At 42.8% G+C, this 26,023-nt stretch overlaps 1 protein-coding gene across 5 annotated transcripts in view; it reads right to left on the bottom strand.

Moving 5' to 3' along the window:
* Positions 1 to 26,023, bottom strand: part of EFNA5 (ephrin A5) — a 525,631-nt gene that overhangs the window by 7,333 nt on the left and 492,275 nt on the right. For 4 of the 5 annotated variants that reach the window (XM_029572206.1, XM_029572233.1, XM_029572216.1 and 1 more), the window contains 2 exons: positions 17,068 to 17,133; positions 16,600 to 16,680 (listed from right to left, as the gene is read on the bottom strand). In XM_029572206.1, the coding sequence (XP_029428066.1) occupies positions 16,600 to 16,680; positions 17,068 to 17,133 (147 nt within the window). The remainder of the gene's footprint in view (positions 1 to 16,599; positions 16,681 to 17,067; positions 17,134 to 26,023) is intronic. The other variant, XM_029572238.1, reaches the window with a different exon arrangement.

Raw genomic sequence — 26,023 nt, 5'->3', positions numbered from 1 at the left:
CAGATTTTTTCCCCTAAGATTTCTATTGAAGTAAGTTTTACTGTTTTGGTGGCAAAATCATTTGAAATAAAGGTGTGCAGTATATCCCCGTATAAACCATTTTGTCAAGTTTCAAAAAATATCATTTGTGGCATATGTCCCGTTTGCTTATATGTTTTCACAGGAGAAACAGAAAAGAGGGTCCAATGCAGCCATAATGCAGCCTTATTTTTTCCTAAAGTAACAGGGTTTGACTTATAAGCCATGTTGGTACCAGACAATGCTTTTAATTTAATTAAATTTTTTATTTATATTCAGCCTCTTGATTTATAGTCAGCCACTTCAAAGCAGATTACATTCAGGTAGAGTAGGTATTTCCCTGTTCCTAGAGCAGTGGTTCTCAACCTTTTTTCTGTCGGGACACACCTGACAGATGGTTCTCACATGCGTGACACACTGAACACATGTCCATCATAGGGTTAAATGTAAAAGAAGAGTTTGCATCCACAGGAACCCTCCTGACCCACAATTATGGATGTAAAGCAGAATTATGACATTCCCTGTACAACGCACCTTACAAAAAAGATATTCTTGTTCTAGTGTCATCTCAGTAACAGCAACACAAACTCCTACTACCAGCTCAATAGCCCTACTTATGAAAAGACAGCAGTTTATCACTAACGCATGTCCTCTTGAGAAAATACAACAAATAAGACTGATACAAATTCTTACATGCTAGTAAAATACCTCACCTCAGTCACATACACAGAACCAACCTAACATACTACCAGGATCTGCAGTAATGCACATAAACTAATCCGCACACAGTTACACCTGTATTATAGAATGCGCTCAACCAGTAACAACCCTATTTATCATAAGGCAACACTACAAATATAAAATCAGGCCCTAAACACCAATACACCTCCTATTAGGAAAACAGAACTAGCCAAGCAGCTATAGATCCCAACACAGAAATAATTGTATAACTATATTAATAAGTAGAATAAATATTTCACAACTATGAACGGAATAATATCTAACAATTAAAAACTCATAAGAATTATTTAAAATTCTCCAAACACCAATAAAATATTTCAAAACAGTAGAGACATCACATAATATTCAGTAATTAAAATGACAGTCAATCAAGCAAAATAAACTTAAAAAGCCACCTTTACTAACCCCCTCCAGCAGCTCTCCTACTCCTCTTCCATGCAGGCCAGAAGCAGTAGTGGCTGAAGCTCTGTACTCATGGTCCTCTTTCTTAGGGCCCATGTCCAGTCTGTCTGTCTCTCACACACAAACATACCAGTCACACTCCCATGACCAGTTTCTGTCCTTCACACACCAATCATCTCCTGACCAGTCTTTCTCTTACACACACAGGCTTCCCACTTCCATGTTCTATCTTACATATACAGGCTTCTCACTCCTATGCTGTGTGTCTCACACACAACCAGGTTTCCCCCTCCTATGCTAGCTCTCGCCACATGCACAGGCTTCTCATTCCCATAATCACTTTCTTTCCCCCTCTCACACAAACATACCAGTCACACTCCCATGACCAGATTCTGTCTCTCACACACCAATCATCTCCTGACCAGTCTTTCTCTTTCACACACACACACCAGTCACCTTCCCGAATAGTCTATTTCTCATGTGCACACACACACACCCAGGTTTCTCACTCCTATGCTAGCTCTCTCCACATGCACAGGCTTCTCATTTCCATAATCACTTTCACTCTCTCTCTCACTCTCACACACAATCCGGTCATCTCCCTGACAGTCACTCCCATTGTCTCTCCTATATACACACATCACCTCTGACCAGTTTCTCTCAATCACACACATACTCTCTCACACACTTACATAGATGATATCAATCAAATGCTCTCACTTACACACAGGCTCTCAATCACCGATACACATGCACACTCTCAATCACACACACATTCTCTCACAGACAGGCTGGCTGGCTGGTTCTCTCTCTCACTTCCTCCCCCCCCCCCCCCCCCGAGCACAAATGGTAGCTGCAGCAGCCTCCTCCTCCAGCCCCCGCAGGCCAAGAAGGAAGAATCCCATCAGCCACGGGAGGCTAATGCTGCTGTCTCCTGTGCCGATTTCTGGCTGCTTCTGATTTTGTTCCAGGCTCACGCTACTGCTCGGGGCCAATGCTGCCGCCGCCGCTACTTTTTCATGCAGCATGACTCTTTCTTCTTCCTGCGCACCCCACTGCACATCACTTCCCGTTCCGGGCCAGGGGAACAGGTGTGGGAAGAAGAAAAGGCCCAACCGCAGTTGCCAGCCTCCACTAGCATTGCTGCTGTTCCCATCCGGGCTTAAACATGCTGATAGCCCGGGCGGCAACAGCAACAGTGGAAGACTGTCCGTCTCTCGCTCGGTGAAGGAAGAGGAGGGAAGAGCAGCAGGAGGCCGGTAGCACACGGCACACCTGCTGCTGCTTGGCGACACATTGGCTGAGAATCGCTGTCCTAGAGGGTTTACAATCTGGGGGGAGGGCATTTATTAAGCTCTGCTATTTTCACCAGAAGGGACAGGGGCATGAGTAGAAAACTGGCTGGCCAATGCCATTTTTACAGTGAAGGCATCGGGCCCATATCCTAGGAAGCAATCCAGGCTCCACTAGACCACCAGGGTTGGAAAGGTACAGCAAAGGAAGGGGATCTGGGGAAGAGGGGCATTTTTGAAATAGTGGTGTGGTTTGAGAGAGAGGACAGGGGCCAGGGCCGCTTCAAGGGTGGCAGTGGTGAGGTAAAAGGAGTTACTTGGGGGGGCCACTCAGGCCCTATAACTCACTGCCCCAGTGGCATCAGGATACAGTCGTAGCTAACTTTTCTAAAAATAACACGGCTTGTGATTTCTCAGGCAAGCTACATGATTGTATTTACATGAAATTGCCTAGTAATCAGCTGCTTTACATGCATTTGCCTGCAGAATGGCTCATTACCATTCTTGCGTTATCTGGGGTGGGGGGGGGAGGGGAGGGAATAACAAAGTATTTAGAATACCGTGTGTTTACCATGCAGTACACACTTAACACAGCTTAGTAAATAATCCCCTAAATTTGTCCCTGAGGCAATGGAGCATAAAATGACTTGCCCAAGGTCACAGTGTGAGAAGCAGGATTTGGAAGCCTGGCTTTCTGGGTCAAAGCCTGCTGCTCCAACCACTAGACTAACTCCTCCACTCTTTGCTGGAATATCTGACTCAGCTTTCTCGTTAAAAAGGTTCATTACTCATAACTTCCTGTACCAAATTGCCATTCATTCCTGAAAACATCAGAGGACTTGTTTCAGAAAATGTAACTTAGCAACGGGATATTATATTTTTCAGATATTGTTTTCAGAGGATAAGTATAGTTTGGATCGTACACAGTCATAATAATGCAGCTTGGAACCCAGCCCTTTTTTCTCTGCGAAAACTCTGAATGGACAAAAACATGCATAACAGATATAGCAATGGCCCTGAGCAGAGAGGTTTAAGGAACTCCATATGTATTTTTCTGGAAGACTAATGGGAAATAGATCTGACAGAAGCGCTTAAACATCCAGCAGCCTTTAATTAAGTCCCCACTGACCATCCTGCCTCGGGACTGAAATGGTGGATATGGGTTCTGAATAAAATATTTATTTAGTATTATACTTTTTTTTTTTTGGAGAGCCTACAGTTTTGTGTGTCTCAATAACCAGTGTTTCAAGAGAAACACTTAGGACGGATGTAGAGTGCACTGGAAAAGGAAAGGGTGGTGGGGGGAGGATGACCAGAGTAGGAGCTGCAGCAACACAGAGTAACTACCAGGACCAAATGTTCCTCTTCTGCTAACTAAAATGTTTAAGATGCAGTTTGGTTTATGACACTAGAAAAAAAAATCATGAATCCCCATTTTTTCTGTAAAGGCCTTATATAATTCTCTGAAAATACAGCATTATGAATTAAAAAGAACAAAACAAAACATGGTAGTAAAATCCCTCACCAGTCCCTGAAATCAACTTCTCTCTCTCTCTGTATGTTCAGAAAACATCACTCTTTGTAGGACACTGTGCTGCAGAAAAACTGTGCATGGGGAAGAGTGAACCTCAGTCCAGCCAGTGCTATTTTATATTACACTCCTGTTTCTGAAGGCTCTCAATTTGCACTCGAGTAGGGGGTGTGGACATGGGAGTTAATTGGCTGGGGGCAGGTTTTGAAATGGAGTGGGGCTTGCATTAAACTATATTGTGGGGGCACGGTGCAGAGTGTGACAGTTATTTATTTTTTAAGTGGCAATTTTCTTAGAGGGGTAGGTTCCTCAGGGCTACACACCCCCTTACAAAACTAGTTGTGCCCCAAGATCTTTGGCATCTCGAAGTTGACACCATCTCTTGAGATGCCATTAACTTTACAGAGCTTATTATGGCTCACAAAGTATTTTATAAGTCACAATAAACCATTGAATATTAATAAGCTGCTTTGCATGTATTTGCATCCCGCACAGATGTAGACTACTACAGGGAATAATTTAACATATAATTAAAGCTAAAATTTTTGCCAATCAAGCTGGAATAGCTAAGTGCTAGAATTTCTGCTACCTATAGGTTAATGGTCTTATGACACTAATACAGATTAAAAATCCATTCTAAGCACTGAACATACATAATCACTCTCAAAAGAGTGATCTCTACATAAACAATATAAATAATAGGGATGTGCATTTGTCCAGGATGAATTAGGCAATTTCAATGAAATGTCCTGGTTCGGGGAGCCCGAAACCCGAAGAAATCTTTCCCGAAATTTCAGGAAAAATTCATTTTTGGGGTTAGTGCGCACTAACTTCCTGTTAGTGCATGCTAACGAAAAAATGGTAGCGTACACTAACGGGAGTTAGTGTGCACTAAAATGAAATTCGGATCTCCCCAAATTTTAAAGGCCTGAACCGTGAGAAATCCGAAATTTCCTGCGGCGGGCCAAAAACACATCCCCAGTAAATAATAATATACATGTGATGGTAGCTTTGCAGCCCTCACTAAACTTTCCTCTTGTGACAGGAGTTTTGGAGATTTTTGCATTTTTAATACCTCCCCAGTTATTTGGCTATTCCCCTATTTGGGGGTTGGTCCTGATCCCCTGTAAATACTGGATTGAGCATGCTCAACCCGATCAGTTCTGTTCTCTGAATAGTCACAGCTGGGAGAGAGGACATTTCTGGAATTGCCCTAGTAAGTTTCAGTGTCTGCCAAAGGGATCCATCAAGGACAGTATTTTAAGGAGCCCTCGTGGGCCCACACTGCTGCCTTGACAGAAGTATATTTCCTTGGTTGACAGAGGGGTGAATTCTTGGAGGACCTTTGACTAGCTCCAATATGTAGGGGGAAAAACCCTCCGCTCTAAGGGACTGGATTGCAGCTGTTTGACCTAGGACCAGTTAACAGTAGGCCAACTGGGATTTTTGTGAAACACCCAACATTTTTGAGAAGACAGAGGTTTGGTTTTTTTTTTTTCCAAGTTTTATCTTATCTCCCAGTCTATGCCAATTGAAGAGGAGGATTTATGGCAAAGGATTTATGTTTCAGAGCCAAAGAGAACAGTAAAAAGAAGAACAAGGGACAAAGAAACCACAGCACTAGGGACTGTAATTCCTTTGTTGGATGATGGTGGTGTTTGCCATTTTGGCATGGGCTCTTTTCTTCAAATTAAAGTAAACCTATTTTTCTTTACCACCACCTAAACTTGCTGTGTGCGTTTTGCCATCTGCTTCCGGGCTGCTGAAGGCTGCTGTCAGTGAGTACCAATTGGAGCGTGGCTGGAAGTGACTGTGTAACAGAAATTCCCCAAACCACCTAGGGTTTGGAAGCTTGGACCTCCTTCCCCAGCACCCACGGCTGAAGTCTGGCATTACTGAACAGTGAGAGAGATCCAGGAGTGAGACTTTGCTGTGATTCTTCGTTTAAGTGGTCTAAAGCAGTGGTTCTCAACCTTTTTCCCATCGTGACACACCTGACAGGCCACGTTCACATGTGTGACACACTGCTCATTACAATTTACGGCGGAAATAAAAAATAAAGGTCCAGTATTATTTTTATTGTTAAGAATGACACAAAGAAAAGATACATATTGTATCTGAACAGAAATTACATAAATGGTAAACATACCATACCAAAACAGCACCAATTTCCAGCACTTAACAGTAACCACCTTACCTAAGGAAAGGCATCACTGAAATATTACACCAGGCCTTAAGACACCAATACATCTCCTATTAGGAAAACGGACCAAGTCAGGCTGCTATAGAGCCCTATACAGAAACTGCACGCCAGCAGAAAACCTCACCTGAGTCACATGTGCTGACCCTCACCTAACAAAGAGTAAAGAGACCAAAACGCATAACTAGAAGCATGCAGAAAAAACTGAATTGGAAACTGCAACAAGCCAGAGTCTCCGTATGCAGTGTAATAAAGGAAAAAAGAAACATCACCCATCCTTATAAAAGAAATCAAGAAATATAAAATCAATAGCAGTAAAACCATACTAACAAAAAGAACAGATTATTTTGAAACAGCTGATGAGTGGAATATCCAATAATTAAAAACTCATTAAAAAAATTTCTAGATACCAATAAAATATTTCAAAATAGCAGACGCAAAGACCCAGTGATGAAAAATAATAAGGATACAAAAAATGTTTTGCTCTGCATACCTGGGAACGTTTGATATCCAGGTGCCCTGAGATTGTTTTGAATTAGCAGGAGGAGGGATGGTTTGCTTGTAACTTTCTCCTCTCTCTCTCTCACATTGGCTCTCAGTCACTCACATATACACTAGGGGTGTGCATTCGTATTGACCGCATATGTAAAACGCTACGCATATTTTTTTTTTTAACTTAAAAAAGTGATGTGACATAAACGATCGGATTTCCAACATATCCAACATAGCTATGTTGGATATGTTGGAAATCGCGATTGTTGAGCCAAAATAAAAATTTAAACCCCCTCACCCTCCTTAATCCCCCCCCCCCAGACTTACCACAACTCCCTGGTGATCGAGCGAGGAGTGAGGACGCCATTTCTGCAATCCTTGGCGAGAAGCATGTGACGTTGGCGCCACGTCGAGTGACGTCGGCGCCACGTGATTCCCGGCGAGTTCACGCCGGAAGGCCTCCTGACCCCCCCAAGCTGGCCAAAAGTTCTTTTTGGGCCGAACGAGCCTTCCGGCGCGAACTCGCCGGGAATCACGTGACGCCGCGTCACTCGACGTGGCGCCGACGTCACATGCTTCTCGCCAAGGATTGCAGAAATGGCGTCCTCACTCCTCGCTCGATCACCAGGGAGTTGTGGTAAGTCTGGGGGGGGGATTAAGGAGGGTGAGGGGGTTTAAAATTTTTTTTTTTGCACATATGGACATATACCCAACTCATTTAATTTTTTTTATGTCCATATTGACCGCAAATGGGACCCCCTTTGGACATATTGACATAAGGACAAACTTTTGCTCTGCACATCCCTAATATACACATGCTTTTTCTCTCTCACTTATATAGGCTCTTAATTACACATTTACACACATGCTGTCTTATCTTCTCAGGCTTACACACAGGCTTTCAATCACACACATACATGCTGCCCTTTTCTCTCACACATAGACTCATTCACATGCTTACAAACATGCTCTCTCTCTCATTTACACACAGGCTCTCAATCACATACTCACATGCTCCCTCACCTAAACCAGCTCTCAATCACATACAGACACACATGCTGTCTTTCTCTTACTTTTACACATGCTTTCACATACTCACTTGCTCCCTCACCTAAACCAGCTCTCAATCACATACAGACACACATGCTGTCTTTCTCTTACTTTTACACATGCTTTCACATACTCACTTGCTCCCTCACCTAAACCAGCTCTCAATCACACACATACACTCTTTCACATGTACAGGCTCTCAATCATTCACGTACATGCTATCTCACTCACTCACACACACAGGATCTCAAACACACATGCTTGCTCATTCACTCACTCTTCCCCCCTCCCCCGAACTAATGGCAGCAGCAGCCTCCTGCACTTCTAACCCTAAAAGCAGCAGCAATCTACTTCATTTTCAGCCCTTGCGGATCAAGAAGTCCCATTGGCCGCGGGGGCTGACGACATTCTTTGTTTTTCTCTGAGCCGCGCTGCTCATTCTTCAGACCGCGCCTCTCTTCTTTTCTTCAGGCCGACGCTGCCTGCACTAGCATGGTCTCTTCTTCCCGCGCATGCACCTGCTGCTCATCACTTCCTCTTCCAGGCCGCGGGGGGCGGGAAGAAGAGAGCATGCCGGTGCCGCTGACTCCTGCTCTCCTGCCGCGTTCCGCCCGGGCTTTCAGCATTTTAAGCCCAGGTGGAGGACCTGTCTTGCTCGGGTAGGGGGAGCAGTTGGGTCAGCAGAGGACCGGGAAGTGTGGCAACACACCTGCGTGTGCTTGGCGACACACCGGTTGAGAACCACTGGTCTAAAGCAAAGAGGAATTTTCAAACAGATCGCGTACCTCAAATTAAAATTTAAAAAAGAATCATAAAACATTCATCATCAATATTCTTAAACAAAATGCAGAACTACGACTACAAATTACTAAATTGTAATTGCCTTCATAAAGCTAGATCTAGATCAATTTGTTCCAGTGACAGTGCATTAAACAGAACCCTTATACAGCCAGTTTCCTGTGCCAGTTCATGGATAGATTCTGTAGCAAGAGTTAGAGAATTCAATGGCAAAGTTTCAAAATTCTGTGGCAATTATGAGGCACATTTGCATACTAAATCATGTTCATTTGTATTTTAATTTAATTTGCTGGCATTTTTTGTGTGCCTGAATAATTTAATTTAATAATTCTTTGGGGGAAGGATTTTAGTAATTGGTGCTGGGAAGGAAGAAAGGGGATAGAGAACAGATGTAGAAAACAGGATCTGGAGGATGGGAAAGGGAAGGGGGAGAAGACATCTGAAAGGATGGATTTCAGTGTGGGAGTAGCAAAGGGATAGGACATGCAAGGGGAGAAGGGGCCTGGGAGCATATGCAGGAGAGAGAAGGAGCAAAACCACTGTGGCACATAACAGCATTCTGGTGAGGGGAGTAGGGAGGAGTCCCCAGCCAATGAAACAGTCAGATGGCCTGCTAATAAAAGTAGCTATATGGGCCAGAAACACATCTCTACACTGCTGTACTGATGCCTGTGGGCACCCTGCCTTCTGGCCTGGTGTCCTGCGTGGGCAACCACCTTGCCCAACCCTTCCAACAGCTCTGGGAAGGAGAATGAGGAGAGGGAGAATGAGGGTAAGATCCAGGATTATGAGAGAGTGAATGGATGGATCTTCTCTCACTAATACCCCACCCCCTTTCAATCCTCCTCTCTTCTTCTCTCTCATAATTACACCACTCCCCCCCCAACCCCCTGAAGGCCCTCGGATCCCCTCCTTCACTCGTCCCTCCAATCCCCTCACTACTCACACACCCTCCAATCTGCTCATGCCACACCCCTTCACTCACTCTCCTATCCCCCTACAGCAACTTTGACCACCTCATTTGCTCACACCCGCTTTGATCTCTTCATTCACTCACTTCCTCTAATCCCCTCACATTCCAAACCTCTCCACTCTTGCCAGTTTCCTCTCCCCCCCCCCCATTCTCTAACTTGCATGGCCCCTTGCCTGAGCGCATCTCCTTTCCCCTCCCCACCCACAAGTCCAGATTCAAGGGTAGAAGGACGGAAGTGGTGGTGCAGTGACTCAGGCTGCCTATAGTCAGAGCATCAGGGGGACACCACAGGGCCACACAATACAAAGTGCAACAGAGAAAGAGGAAGTAGCCTGGGGAGCTGTGTCACTGCTTTACTCCTCCTCAGAAACCTGTATTAGGGCAGGGAGAGAAATCCACAATAAGAGCTGGACTTAGAGACCCTTCCCATAACCACAGAATTGTGGGAGACCAGGAGTCCTGCTTAAAGATAACATAGAAAGAGGGACCACGATGTTTGATAAAGACTGCAAAGCCCATGTACTATGCCTCTTTTCCCTTGGTTTGCAACACTCCGGCTTATAAAAATAATAATCTATTTTGCCTTCTTGCTTTTGAAAAATAGGCATTGTTCTTCTCAAATCTGATTGCGAACAATAGCGAAGCTTGCCAGCTGTTCATGATATTTTACACTTCTCATCTCATTTACGCTCAAAACTCGCATCAACAGTAGTAAGCCAGTTTTAAATGGCAGCTCAGCACTGGGAAAATGCTGGCATCTATGGATATATACTATATATATATATATATATATATATGCTGAAAAACAAACATTTATTACAGAACGGAAAATTCCCTTGCAAGATTTTAGTAATGAGCTTTACTGACCTGTGCCGTAAACCATCGGAGAAGCTTATCACAAAGTTTAATATGGAATTACAATGGCCAGCTCTCTTTACTATGACTATTGCACGACAGAGAAGCAGCTGAGGTTCTAAGGTTCTTTCTGATCCACTACTAACTGAGAAAATCTGAGGTGCAGCTGTTTCCGACCAGGAAATGGAAGGGAAGAAAGTAATTAATTTAAAATTACGGTAAGAGAAAGTAACAAAAGTAAAGTCAGAGAGAGCAGGAGATGGATTAGAGGTTTAAAAGCTTGAAAAGGGCATGGTAGTAGATTAACTGAAGCATTTTTTCATTACAAAAATGGAACATTAGTAACTGGGGCAATTGGTAGCAGGCTTCTGTGGGAGCTGACAAAGTCAAGTCTGATGCAGCTCACAAATCTGTGATTTACTCCAACAAAACAGGCAACGTTGTCAACAAATATTCTATTTACTGAAAAAAATGTGTTGATAAATGTAGCGGGCGTCAGGTCAGATGAGTAATGATAGACCATCGCACTATGAACATAATTAAATAAGGTACATAAATAATGTATCTACAGTGAAACCATCTGATATTTTATGAGTTTTGGTTTTCTTTCTGTCAATACAGTTCTCTCTTTTTGTTAACTATGAAGACTATCATAATCTCGGAACGGAACCACTTCAATTTCAGCCCTGGAATGGAAGGAATTATAAAACAATATATCAACTACTTGTACTAAGTGCACAAAGGCCTTAAAAGAGCATTAATTTATCAGCACACTTCTTTGGAGATGCACTTGCACACCTTTATATAAATATAAAATAAATGGTTGTGTGTTACAACTGTACATGGGTCTAAACTCTTATGCTATAGTCAAGTACAATGGTTTAAATCTTGGTGGTCAGGGACCATTTGGCCAGCAAGGCTGTCAGGGTATCCACAAGGAATATGCATGAGAGATACAGGCATATAATGGAGGTAGAATATGTATATATTCCTTATGGATATGCTGAAAACCAGACTGGCTGGGTGATCCCTGAGCACTGAGTGGAGAATGACTGTTCTAGTGTGCAGAAAAATCTCTTCCTCAAAATTCATATTTCTGAGAGCACTTGCGCATTTCAGATGAAGACTTGACTAATGTGGCTTTAGTTTAGCACACCACGTCTGGCTTTCCAGATTTCTGCTCTGTCACTCTTACATCACGCTTCTTGGGTTACCTATGCAGCAGAAGGTTGCACATGAAGTGCTATTTCTCTGTGGTGCATCAAGGCAAGAAACATAAGCTTATGACAGGATAGGAATCAATAGGAGAAAAACCAGCACCATTGATTATCCATGAGGTAATATTTGGCCAGCTGATAAATTGTTACATTAAGGTATGGGAGCTCTCATGACCGCATAAAAGAAAGAAAAAAGATTTATGGAGAAAAGCAACATCACTGCTAAGGTCTAAAGATAAAAATTAGCAGAATAGTTTCATTTTCAGGCTAGGCCATGACACGTGACACAAATATAGTAGAAAACAGAAATTCTTCAACAGTGAATAAATCCAGTTCTCTGGCATAAAAGATGGGGCTGCCCAAATACAAAGGAATCTTGCTTTGGAGACATGAAAATGCCTCTCTTACCCAAATTACTAATGGCTTAGGGTGAACTATAAAGGAGTGACTGGATTGAAAATATAACACTTCATTTTCACTCCTGTAATTTTTGATACCATCAAAATCTTGATGAAAATAAAGTGTGAACAACTAAACAGCTCCAGATTCCCACAGGCATCTGTGATCACCCACAAGAAACTCCATTGATTTACACAGTCACCAGCAGTCTGCTACAAATGGATTAGCCAGAAATATCCAGAGCAGCCTGTAGCTTGTTCTGTTTTCACATGCATGCTTTCAAGTATAACAAGATTATGGTAAAACAGACAACTTGCAATTGAGTATCTTGTGTGTAAAGTGTGGAGGAAACAGAGTGGCCTAGTGATTAGAGCAATGGGCTGAATACAAGGGAAGCTAGAGTTCAAATCCCTCCCCACTGACACGCCTTGTGACCTTGGGGCAAGCCGCGTTACCTCAGGTACAAGCCGGGCGCACGCCAAAAATCACGAAACGCGTGCGCATGTAGGGAATTCACATGTCGACCCAGTTTTAAAAGCTACCTACATATATGTGCATTCCCCGGCATGCAAACCTCTGACTTGGAACGAAAAAGGGACATGGTATGAGTGGAGCATGGACAACCTGGCGTGCACCCAAGTCCAGTGCCGCATAACTTTACTTCTGCTACGGAGGAGGTGTCATTTAAAAAAAAAAAAAAAAAAAGTATCCTTGAGTGGTTTAAGGGGTCTGGGGTAACTGGGGGGCTTTTGAGGACTTGGCTCTAGACTGGGCAAACTGGTGAACATAATCAAGGCATGGAGGCGCGCCTGTTATAAAATTCTCCCACTTGCGCGGATCATACCTGGATATGCGTGGCTGTGCGTGCCCAGTTGCAAAGCAGGGTGCACACATATGCGTGCCTAAGCTATTTTATAACATAAGCATCAATGGGCGCCCACGCGCCCCTTTGAAATTTACCATCCCTGGAGGTAAATTTCAAAAGCATGTGTGTTTGTAAAACTGGGTTTTAAGCACAGAAATGGTCTTTTGAAAATTACTACTTTTACAAGCATGGGGCTGAACTGTCAAAAGGTTGTACCCGCAAAAATGAGCTTTTTGAAAATTACTACGATATATGCTACTTTTACATGCATTAACTCCTTTGAAAATTTCCTCCACGGATTGTAAATTTTTGTGTAGGGACAAGGGACTTCTACCGGAATTACTAATAATGATGTAAACCACCATGAGCATTGTTTAGAAAGGTGGGTGAAAAATCCAAATTATTGGACCCTAGCAAGTTTCACAAACATATTTGTCCATGTAATTAGCAAAACCCTTTTTTTGACTAAATGAACACAATCCAACAAAGATCTGTTCTGATGAATGATACTATATTGGTTGATTTAGCAATCTTTTAGGATCATTTACCAAAATGCATTAACGCATGCTATCGCCTGGTTTTAACGCTGGAAATAACTACACCTTTTTCCCTGGCTTTAAGATGTGCGAAATGGCCATAATGCAATTTGCAATACATTTTTAGAATTGCATTTTGGTCATTTCTGGGCTTGAGGAGGGTGGGGGGGGAGAGAGAGAGAGAGAGAGCCTCTGGGGAGGGCCTCACTGTGTTTACATCTCTCTAGGAGGGCCATTTATTAGGTTGAGGTGAGGTGTTGGTGATGGTTTAGGGGCCAGTTTCGCATGTAGAGTGAGACGTACGAACAGCACAGTACACCTTGGTGAAGATTTGATGTCATTTGGAGTGAGGAAAGTCCCACAAAGATGAAATTTTGTACTATGTTCTTTCACCCTAGCTTGATCTTACCCTGTTTCTAGCTTATGAATGAAAAGTAAAATACGATTTACTGCTAAAATGGATCCCAGTTATGTAGGAACACTAGTCTTTTGTTGTAATTAATTTTGTATAACAAACAAAACACTTAACATCAGTTCTCAAAAATATAGGTTAAACATGAGCTCATTTTGTACTGATCTGATGATGTGATTACAGTACTCAAAATTTTACAACAAATGTTATGTATCAGATTAGGCCAATAAAAAGTATCATGGACAACTTGCATCTACTTGGACCAACGCCTCATTATCGGGCCGATTCAGTAAAGTCCGCGGGAGAGCGGACAAACGCCCGCTCTCCCGGTGCACGCACAGGCCACTCGCCAGTGCGCGCGATTCTGTATTTAAATTAGGTGGTGCGGTAGAAACGGGCAAAAGGAGGCGCTGGGGACACTAGCGCGTCCCTAGCACCTCCTTTTGACCCGGAGCGGCGGCTGTCAGCGGGTTTGACAGCCAATGCTTAATTTTGCCGGCGTTGGTTCTCAAGCCCGCTGACAGCCACGGGCTTGGAAACCTGACGCCGGCAAAATTGAGCGTCCGGTTTTTGGCCTGACAGCCGCCAGCCCATTTAAATTTTTTTTTTTTTTACTCTTTGGGACCTCTGACTTAATATCGCCATGATTCTAAGTCAGAGGGTACACAGAAAAGCAGTTTTTACTGCTTTTCTGTGCACTTTCCCGGTGCTGGCAGAAACTAGCACCTACCTTTGGGTAGGCGCTCATTTCTGAAAGCAAAACGTGCGGCTTGGCTGCATATTTTACTTTCTGTATTGCGCGGGCATACCTAATAGGGCCATCAACATGCATGTGCATGTTGAGGGCGCTATTAGGTGCCGCGGGTTGGACGCGCATTTTCCGCCCCTTACTTAATAAGGGGTAAGGGAAAACGCGCGGCTAAGGGCAGGTTAAGAGTGCGCGCCGTCGGAGCGCACTGTACTGTATCGGCCTGTATGTAATTCTTGGAAGAGGTCAGCTTCCTCTCTAATTGTGACAATCCAAACCTTATTTATTAAAGATCTGAATATAATAAAAAACCTCTTTCTCACAGTTAACTTTCTGCAAATAAAAATGAATGCTGAAAGGTTGTCGTATATAAAAGAAGCTCATCAGCTCATCTCTCTTTTCTAGACCACAAACAGAACAGAGGTTGATCTGCCACAGAGAAATAATTATTGGTATATTAAGACTTAGATTATCCACCCCCTTTGAAAGAAAAGCTTCTGAAAATAATGGCACACTAAATTTCAAACAAGTACAACCACAGTCAACGCTGATTTTGCCCTGAAGGAACCCTTTGCCTAAGATGGAACGCATGGTTTCACAGGAAAAAAAAATCAACTTGACTTCCTGCTAACCTTGATGCAAGGTTGCCAGATGGCTCCATGTTATCAAGGACAGATGAGCTGGTCTTTACTGCACAACTAAAATTCCACTGAAGTCCTGCTGAATTTGTACTTCAACTTTGACATAAGAAATCACGGCTTCATAGTGCTGCCGGAAGGTAGTTATGAAGTGATCACTGGTCCCTGATTACCTAAAACCATCTGACAAGCCTTGCTCATCTCGAAAGAATGCACTCAAGTTTTAATGGTACTGCATCATCTTTGTCTTTAAAACTTTGCATTTTATTTGGTGCCAGAACTTTCATCTTTTTTTTTTTTTTTTTAATAGAAGTATTTAACTTACACATACTGCACAAAAGCCTCCAAAACCTAAGTAGCATACATTCGGTTTCCAAACTGTTCATTAATCATTAAATTTTGGGAGGTTTTTGAAACTGAAAAAAAAACATGGGAAGTTTTTCAAATTTGGGTTCATGGAATTTGTCAACATCCTTTAAACCTAAAGCTAATTTAACTGTGGTCTGGATTAGTGGTTTTTCTTTTTTTTTTTTTTTTTTTTACTACTTCTTGTCAGACCCCTGAACTGTAATAGGATCTGGAAAGAGTGCATGCTTCATCCTAAATTGTATTCAATTTTGATTCTCTTCAGACAGCAGTTAGGAAGTAAAGAGAAACACCCCCCCCCCCCCATAAAACTCCAAATAAGCTCCACAAATTAAGTTGAAAAATGTATTCCCATGAATAAAATGTGTGCTTTCAGACTAGATTATCTTTTAAAATAAGGGAAGGCCTAAATATTTTGGCTGATTCAGTGCTTTACTGCACCTTAACTTCTGAAAGGGGAAGTTGACATGAATATCGTGACATATAAAATCTACTGGCAAGAAGACTTCCTGAGCTACCCCTACAAATCAATCGTTTTGAGAAAATGTCAACACTGTATCTGGCATGCTTGAACCATGCATTTGTGTTTAAACAAGCAATGGCCAAGTATGTTGAATTGTCAGACACACCATGTGAAAGAAAAATGTCACACACAGAAAGATCACAGTTTATGTAGATGATAACCCCCCTCCCCAAACTCATCCGGTTAGAAGACAAGGTGTTTAGCTCATCAGCATGCTAAGGGAATGGGAGCTTCTCACATTCTGGGCTTTTCTGTTGAGGCGTTGTAATTTATTAAACTATACAGCACACACACACACACACACATACACACAAAAGAAAAGAGCAACAGCTTGTCTCCCATGCATTAGACAAGTACACTGCAGGAATGAGGATTAGCATAAGTAGCACTAGCACTGCTATTAAGGAGCAAGAGCAGAGCAACTGCACCATGCAGGGCATGCAGAGAAGCAGAAACAAAGGATAGCAAAAAAAAACAGAAAAAGGACTGAGGCTCCAGCAGAAAGGACGCATTGGTTAAAAAAGATTCTCTAAGCATACTAACCTGCTGGTTCTAATGAATTTTCTACTTTGTCGTTAACATCGAAAACACGATCATGAACACCTATAGTTTTCATACAGCTGTCTATAACAAAAATAGAGATAACAGCCAAATATGTTAGTGAGACGCCCTTAAATCCCCTAATTTCCTTCCTTTTTTTTTTTTTTTTTTTGTTTTATTTTGTTTTATCTTTTGTTTTTTCCTTTAAAATCAGTGGCCAAGAAATTCTTCCCTTTGCCGTATAGGTACAACAATCTGAGAAACAACAAGTTAGCAACCGCTTGCTAGGTATTTAAAAAGCTTTATGAAGAATGATAAGAAAAATATGATGGAAACCGAACCACAAATGTTGATATACAGAACAGATAACACAAGGTTTTAATAGTAAAAAGTTGTATCACTCTTTACCAGACCGCACAGTAAAGCATGCGCTACAAAGCCGCCCTCCAAAGCTTCATCTAAAGAACTTACTTGCTGGCCGTACAAAAACTTTCAGCTTGAGGCAGGACCTCCTTCCATTATCAGGGATTGCCGAAGCTGTAATTAAAAGGAGAGGGAAAAAAAAAGCATTTATTCTGGGTATCTTGAGGCAAATGTTCTACATCCTCCTTTAGTTTCTAAGTGCAGTAAAAGGGATAAATGGAGCTTAGCACTGCCGGGGCCTTGAGCTACGTGAGAAAGTGTCTCCCTAACCTTTTACATTTTTAAATGGCGAGCGAGTACTCCGTGCATTGGTTGAGAAGCTTTTCTCTCTGTTTTTCTAACAACTGGCCAGCACCTGCTAACTGTAATCATTTCTGAACACATGGCTACACTGGAAAATTGAAAATTAATGACAAGTCAAAATGCTTTTCTTGCCGTGTTTGCAAATGGAACAATGAACAGATTTCATGCTGGAAACAAAACTCTCAACCTGATGGGTAGGGATCAATACACGGTCACAAGAGACTTGCATGTAGGGTTGCCAACTCCCAAATGAAAAACCCACCGCCACCCACATTCTCCTATCCTCACCCTATCTTGACCTCTCTTGCCTTGCCACAGCCTCCCACGTTTAACCATTCTTTTCCACTCCCCCAACATTCACCCCCTCTTCATTACCCCCTCCCAACTCTAGCATTCCCACCTCCACATTCTCCCCATTCAACATTTAACCCCTTCTCATTATTTCCCACCCTAGCATTCACCCTCTCCCCTAACATTCACCCCTCACCATTACCCCCCAGCATTCACTCCTTGTTGTCATCTTGCCCTGCATTCATTCCTTGACTCCCTGCTGCCAAGCATTCAACTCTTGATTTCATCTCTCTAGCATTCACACCCTCTCGAAACTCCCTCCACAACTTGCCCTGTGCTGTGTCTCTATCTCTCTCTCTGCTTGTAGCACAGTTCAGGTATCCTGGTTCCCAAGACAGCTGTTGCTGAATCTGCAACCCTTTTCCTCTATCTAGGGTTGCCAACTGGCTCCAGTTTTTCAGGACAGGTTGATCCAGGCCAAGTTTTACTCCCCTTGCTTTTCTTAGGGAATGCAATAGGGAAATCAGGGTAAGTCCCAGGATGCAATGGGGTCAAACCAGGACTGGTTAATCCTGTCCTGAAAACCTGGAGCCAGTTGGCAACAGGAAGCCCATGTGAGGGCAAATGAGGAAGGGAGTGCTACACAGAGAGAGTACATTTCTTACTTCCCCCTCTTTCTCTGCTTCTGTCCTTTTTTCCCACTGGCCGCATGCTCTTTAATACAACCAGCATGCAGCAAGTGGCACAGTTCAAAACTGGATTTAACACTGCTGGTTCTGAATTTGAGATAGCAGTTGGCCTGACTTAGTACTGGCTAGTTGGCAATCCCAGTTGCTGGTGGCTCACCAGATGGCATATGCTAGGAAAGTCAATAGTGCAATCAGGTAATCTGCAGATATTTGCTAAATGAAAGCTGTAGTTGTGACATCAAAATGAAGTTTTGACTCATGTACCAGACATAGTAAAAAACTTAAGGGAAAAAAAAAATCATTAAAAATTGTGACTGAGTGATATAATTTTCTAGCAGGTGCTGGGATTTTGTCATTACAACTGCTAATGCAACAATGCTTCCTAACATAAGGCAAGTCATTTCCAGGTTCTTAGTAAATTTCTCTAACAATCACTTTTACACCCATAATGGGAATACTTTAGGGGAAAAAAAAAAAAAAGAGTCCTGGCACTTATATTTCCATACCCAAGCAATGTTTATTTTCCTAGTTAATTTAGCTATAAATTTCAATAGTCCTCAATCACAATAGATTTAGGTGCACCACTTTATTCATGTCACCATTGCTACCAATACACACAAACACAATCAAATAAATAAAACCAGACACCAGCAGTTCAAGCAGAGTGAAAAAACACAAGCTTAGAACATCACCATAAAAAAACCCAAACCAAATCATTTTGCCTGACAATTTCTTGCTTCTACTGCCACAATATTTGGATTATTAGGTTCTCAAACAAATGTATTACATGCAAGTTGCACTTCATGCAAACACCAATCATGAATAATTATAAATATTGGGGTAGATTTAAAAAAAGTGCGCCTTCGCGTACTTTTGTTGGCGCACCAGGCGCAAACAAAAGTACGCTGGATTTTAGTAGATATGTGCGTAGCCGCGCGTATCTGCTAAAATCCAGGATCGGAGCGCGCAAGGCTGCCGATTTTGTGCAGCCGGCACGCGCAGAGCCGCGCAGCCTACCTCCGTTCCCTCCGAGGCCGCTCCGAAATCGGAGCGGCCTCGGAGGGAACTCGCTTTCGCCCTCCCCTCACCTTCCCCTCCCTTCCTCTATCTAACCCACCCCCCCGGCCCTATCTAAACCTCCCCCTACCTTTGTCGGGGGATTTACGCCTCCCGGAGGGAGAAGTAAATCCCCGCGTGCCAGCGGGCCGCTAGCGCACCGAGACGCAACCTGGGGGCGGTTCTGGAGGGCGCGGCCACACCCCCGGACCGCCCCGGGCCGAAACCACGCCCCCGGGCCCGCCCCCGAAACGCTGCGTCCCGCCCCCAAAACGCCGCGCCGATCGGCCCCGCCCCCGACACGCCCCCCTCGAAAAACCCCGGGACATGCGAGTCCCGGGGCTCTGCGCGCGCCGGCAGGCCTATGGAAAATAGGCGCGCCGGCGCGCAAGACCCTGCTCGCGTAAATCCGGGCGGATTTACGCGAGCAGGGCTTTTAAAATCCGCCCCATTCTGAAAAGCAGACTTAACAGACCCTCAAGGTCCAAATTATGAAATTTCAGAAAGAAGATGCCCATTGTTAGAAAGAACCATAGTTAGGTTTAATTCACTGACAATCAGGCTGATGCAGTAGCAGTGCACAGAAAACACACTTTTTGGGCTCCTCAAAAATGAACACCTGCTCTGGGGCAGGCGTTAATTTTGGAGAGTAAAAATGTGCTCATTGGGCGCATTTTTTTTTGGCATTGCGGAAACAGCTAATAGCATCATCAAGATGAATGTACATATAATGAGCGCTACTGGCTACGTGCTCTATTGCTAACCCCCATTTTGCATCGGGGTTATGGACATGGGCCCAAAATGTGCGTCCAATCGCATGTTGAGCCATTCACTGTGGCCAGCGCATGGTATTGCATCAGCCTGAATGTATTTGGTTCTGTAGCAGGCATATAATCTTTACAAATTTATTTAATTTATATTTCACTTTTTGACACTTCAAAATGGATGGTATGATCACAAGAGGTTTTTTTTGGTTATTTTTTTAACAAACTGATGCTTTGTAATCCTGTGTGTTGTTATAAGGAAAATGAATATTTTAAAAAGTTCCTTCTCTCAGCATCAATGGTTTTTCAGTGAGCCAGGCACCTGGCAATAATGCATTTAAAATTATAATTACTAGACATAGTTAAGCCAGCATTTAAAAGCAATAAACTTCCTGTATTTCCAATGCTCATCTGTCAAATGTTGCCTAGCCAGTTAGATGAAAGGTTTACTATAAACCTGGTTCTGTTATCTCTAAGGTAACACACCCACCAGATACCAATCCATATGTTTCCTTGTCTAAGGTATTGTTCAGTGCTGGCATAATTTTTATGGGAATATACCATAGGATGAGCATTAGGTCACAACAAAAAAAAAAATAATGGCATAATTCATTGTTTCAATGTCTAACATTATTCTTCTTTCAGCTTGCTCACACAGATAATTTCTCTTTGCCCTGGGAATAAAATATGCGTGGATATTTATACAAGCAATTTTTGTGGGTACATTATCATTGAAAATAAGACACACCAAGTTCAAAATTGCAATCTGTGCATGTTCTTTTCTTCCTGACTGAAACTGCCTCTGGGAACACCACCTCTCGATGCAGCTAAATGTGCACCCACTGCAGAACAAAGACTTTTAGCCTCATTGAGTCAGGAGCAATTTTCAGACAGTTCTTAATAGAAATAAAACCCTTTTTAAACTTGCATAAATCGCTTGAAAAAGCACCCTCTCAACTACCCTCATTCCGCTATGACCCAGCACTGCAAATCACTAATGACTCGCTCCTTTTCACAAAATGTATTTATTTGATTTAAATTCCTTTTTTTCATGGCACTTCAAAGCAGATTACACTCAGTAGGTATTTCCCTTCCCCAGAGGGTTTACTATCTAATAGGGAGATTCATCAAGCTGCAAAAGATTAATAATGCTTATTAAACAGTATATGTCGTGCAATATAGTCCTGTTGCAGCAATATTACACATATTTTAGGCTTGAAACCCATCCCAATTAGAAGGAGCTGCTTTGCATGCTATTTGCATGCATGAATTTTGCAAATCCATGTAAAGCAGCTCATACATACCTAATCCTATGTAAATAAAACAATGCTGCTGATTTAGAAATTTGAAAGCCATCTTATTTTCTCTACATCTTTTTTTTAAAAAGTTATTCTACCACGCGAACATCAAGACCCTAACGCAGATCCCAAGGCTCCCATAGTAGAATAAAAGGGCCATGCGGCCCAAAACAGTTTCCCCCTAAAAGATTAGAGAAAGCCATTGTGGAACTTCATAGAAGCTATCCCATCCCAGGGCTTCCAATCGAGGTGGCCCCATTGAAAATAAGTGCAAAAATCGAAGCACTGGATGGCGCCGGCCATGCAGTGCTCCCTCCATGTGACAGGGGCCGGCCAATGGCACGGATACCCTGTCACATGGTAAGGGCAAAGGGCCATCAGCGCCATTTTGATTAGTGGCAGCCAACGGCCCGGGAGCGGGAGATCGCTCCCGGGACCCCCACTGGACCACCAGGTACCTGTAAAAAGTTTTTGGGGGGGGTCGGGAGGGTGGGGGAAGCTAAGGGATTAGTTTTAAAGGGTCGGGGTGGGTTTAGGGGTTATTTTTGTGTGCCGTTTTTCCCGCCCTCCCCCAAAATGATGAGAACCCCCACGAACAATTTTGTGGGGTTTTCCTATCATTTTGGGGGAGCCCCCGATTTCTGATGATTTTGAAAATATCATACGATATTTTCAATCATCCGAAGCCCGATTCACATCCCTGTCTAGTGAAAAAGATAGCCACACCAGGGAGGAAAGAATGGTTTTAAGACCCAGAGATTTGAAGTGATCTCCCAGAGGCCTGCAGCTGTCTCTCCAAACCTGGATTCTTCTAGGTCAAACCTGGAGAGTTCCCAGATATGTTAATGAGTCATTTCTACTGCATCCAACTGCATCCATGTAGATATAGGTTTTGCTGTGGTAAGCACTAGAGGTTGAATTATGCTTAGTGTTGGGCATTCAACTATTCTATCCATTTTTGATCTGAAAAGCAGTATAGAAATATTTTAAACAAATACAATCCATTTACTGGGGTACTTGATGCAAACATGGCAGGTGGTACCTTTATGTCTAGTGAAGTCCTTACAGAAATCAAATCCAAAACGCACACAGTCGATGGTTACTGTCACAGAAATCACTTGCCCTTGCATCCCCCTCACAGTGTACTTATAAGAGATAATACCCCTCTGGGACTTTCTCCATTATTGGTACCTTTGTTGCATGCAGATCACTCTCTTCCAGCAGCTAAAACTGGAAAAAGTCTCTTGAACAAGAGACAGATGAGTTCCTGCAGACACAACTCTGAACAAAAACTGACTAGGTTCCCATTTGCTGCAGTCCTCCCCTTTGACTCCAACAGGCAAAATCCTCTCTTCCAAGCAACTGAAGTCATTTCCCAATGCAGATGAAGAGTATGGGGATAACTCCCCTCTTACAAAAAAATCAATTTTATTTTTTCTGTTCTGTAAATAAACGTTTTAGTTTTCTTGTATTTCTACTGTGTGGTGCCAGTTCATGTACAAACTGTTTTGTATTGTGATGCGCCTGTGGCTTCTCCTTCTACATGCTGCAAATCGTTTTCATGCCATGACAAATATTTTATTTTATTTTTTATGGGCTATCTCCCGAACACCTGCTTTTCTGACAGTTAATATTCACTTTCTCCTCTATTTACCCTCCAAAGGTAAAACAAGAATGTGCATAAATCTAGCCCCAAATTCAGTAGAAAATTAATTCAAATAATTAAAATTAAAAAAATCCAATTACTCTTCTACAGCAGAGATTAGAAATCTATAATTAATATTTGGGGTGACTAGGGTTGCAAATGATAAAGGTGAATGCAATGTTAGAATCAGAAAATCAACCTCTGGTTCTTTCACTCTTAGGATCCACACTGGACCCCCAAGAACTGTCCCCAAATCCTGGAAGCCCAGGAACTCCATACCCTTGAGTCCTACAGGAAGGAAGGAAGAAAGGAAAGAAAGAACAGGGAGCTAAAATGGCTCCTCAGTTTTATTGAAACAGCTCTCCCTAGAAGATGTCCCCCCCCCCCCCCTACATCCTCCTTGCTACAGAATACCCCAGTGTCTCTGAATGTGTGACACGAACGAATCTCCTCTCCCCAGTGAAGAAAGCATCAGCAGCATAAGACAATTTAAAGGGATCCCTTGGCTTGAGTTACCCTAGGCCATTTCACCCTGTACCACTACTTCTTCAGCTCCAGACCAGCCACAGGGTCTGCTATGCATCTGTTCCCAAGCCCCACAACAGGATTGGTCCCAAGTCCTTTATATTCTGGTGTGATTGGACAGTCCTTAGTGTTGTCTGCTCTTCCATCCTTCCAGAAGGCAGGGGCTGCGGAAAGTGCCACTATACAACTACTTGAAAGCATCTTCTCATATCCAACCATGGCATCAGTGCTGAATGCTGAACAGAACTGAAAAATCTGCCACATTGAAATGAAAGACGAAAACAAGGTAGTGTTGCTTTCAGCACCTGTTGAGAGCTGCATTAGAGGCTGTCTACTTCTTACAGCACGAGACAAAGGCAGAGAGCCATGATGGGTTTTCCTCTTGTTCTTAGTGACAAGCAGTTGAGAAGTGCTAACAGCTGGCTTTGCAGTAGGCTTTCACTAAATCAAAACCTGTAAAAATAATTATAAAAATCCCTCTAACATTTACAGTAACTGGTGTTATTTAGGATACGGTACAGCATTCACACTTTGTGATTACACCGAGGAAATGATATTCTCAATTCTTATTAAGGATTGTGTTTATTCAATTTATTACAAATTTCAGTGTGGGCCCATTTACCAAATTGTGTACAGTTTCCTAAAAAACAAACCACAAATGCTTTGCATGTTCAGATAGAATTAAAATTTTGAGGCAGCAATTGCACTGTATATAATATGTAATACAACAAAGCCCAGCCCAATATAAAAGTGAAGTGTAGGCAAAAAAAAAATCCAAGTTTGTTTATCTGTAAACAGAGTTCTCCATAGAAAACAGGATAAATTAGCCAGAACATGTTGGTGATGTAATTCGATGGTACCAACACAAGACCTGGCTCTCAGAGTTCAGATAAAGTCTTTCTGAGCATATATGGGAGTTCCAACACAGTTACTACTTTGTGAGCCTTCTGTTTCTTTGAGGGCTTAAGCTCTAGCGAGGTAGTCAACTCTCCAGGGCGGCGGGCAGGTATTAAGAATGGCTAACTCATCCTGCTGTCTAGGGAGAATCCGATTTACAGGTAAGCAAACTTGCTTTCTCTGTCAATAAGCAGGCATGAAATAGCCATTAGGTATGGGGTGTTCCAAGCGGAGGGGTGCCTTGTGGAACAATTACGTAACAGAAAACCTGACCCCACCAGTGGAGAACGGACTACAGGGAGAACAGGCTGAGCAGAAATGCATCTCCAGAGTTACTGTCTCTTCAGGACATCGTGTCTATACAGTAATGGGATGTTAAGGTGTACGCAGATAACCACGTAGCAGCTTTGCATGTATCTTCAAAGGATATGAGCCACTGAAGTCACTCTGGCTGTGACATGATGAGCTTTGACAGTGTATGTACGGTAATCTGTAAACCACCTAGAGCATAACAGTGTGATATACAGTCCTTTAGCCAATTTGAAAATGTTTTTTGGGCAACTTGACCTTCCCAACCTGTTGGGATAAAAGGGCAGGAACATGCAAGCTGAAAAACTTCTCGGTGAGGTGGAGATCTCTGCATGTAATACACTATGGCTCTTTGCAGTCCAAGCAGTAAAGAGCCCACTTTCCTGAGAATAGAAGTGTGGCCTAGTTGTTAGAGCTGCAGGCTAAGATCCGAGCAAGGCAGGGTTCAAATCCACAGACACTGCTTGTGACCTTGCAAAGTCACTTCACCCTCCATTGCCTCAGGTACAATCTTAAGGCCTCATTTACTAAGCATTTTTCCCATAAACACAAAATGGGAGAAAAGCCTTAATAAATCAGGTCCTTAGATTGTAAGCAGTTAGGGCACACGGAAAAAGCATAAAGTATTTGAATGTAATCTACTTTGAAGTGGCTGACCAGTCATGAAAGGTGGAATATAAAATCAGAAATTAAATTATGTGCATGCGGTTTTGAGAAGAAATGTTGGCAGCACAACTGATTAGTTAATGTGGAATGCAGATATCACTTTCAGAAGGAATAGAGGGTGAATTCATAGAACAACCCTTTAGTAGAAAAATTAAACATATGGCAAATAAGAGACAAGAGCCTGTAATTTGTTTACTCTTCATGCTGAAGTGATGGCCAGAAGGAATACTTTCCAGATGAGAAACTTGAGGTCCACCAACTTGAGTAGTTTGAAGGGAAATTTCATAAATTGAGTTAAGACCATGCTAAGGTCCCAAAACACCATTAGTTTTCTGACAGGAGACTTGAAGTGCCACAGTCCCTTCATGATTTTTATACTAAAGGATAGAGGGTGAGTGATGGCAGTCCCATCCACCCACTGATGATAATCAGCAACAGGACTAAGATATACCTCCATGAAAGAAGTGCTAAGGCTGGAAGATGAAAGGAAGAAGAGATATTAAATCAATTCCCTTCACCATGTACAGAACTTCTTCCAGTTGAAACTGAAAGATTTTCTGG

This window comes from Rhinatrema bivittatum, chromosome 1 (assembly GCF_901001135.1).
Source record: "Rhinatrema bivittatum chromosome 1, aRhiBiv1.1, whole genome shotgun sequence".
Lineage (NCBI taxonomy): Eukaryota > Metazoa > Chordata > Amphibia > Gymnophiona > Rhinatrematidae > Rhinatrema > Rhinatrema bivittatum.
This window is presented reverse-complemented; position numbering and strand designations above follow the sequence as displayed.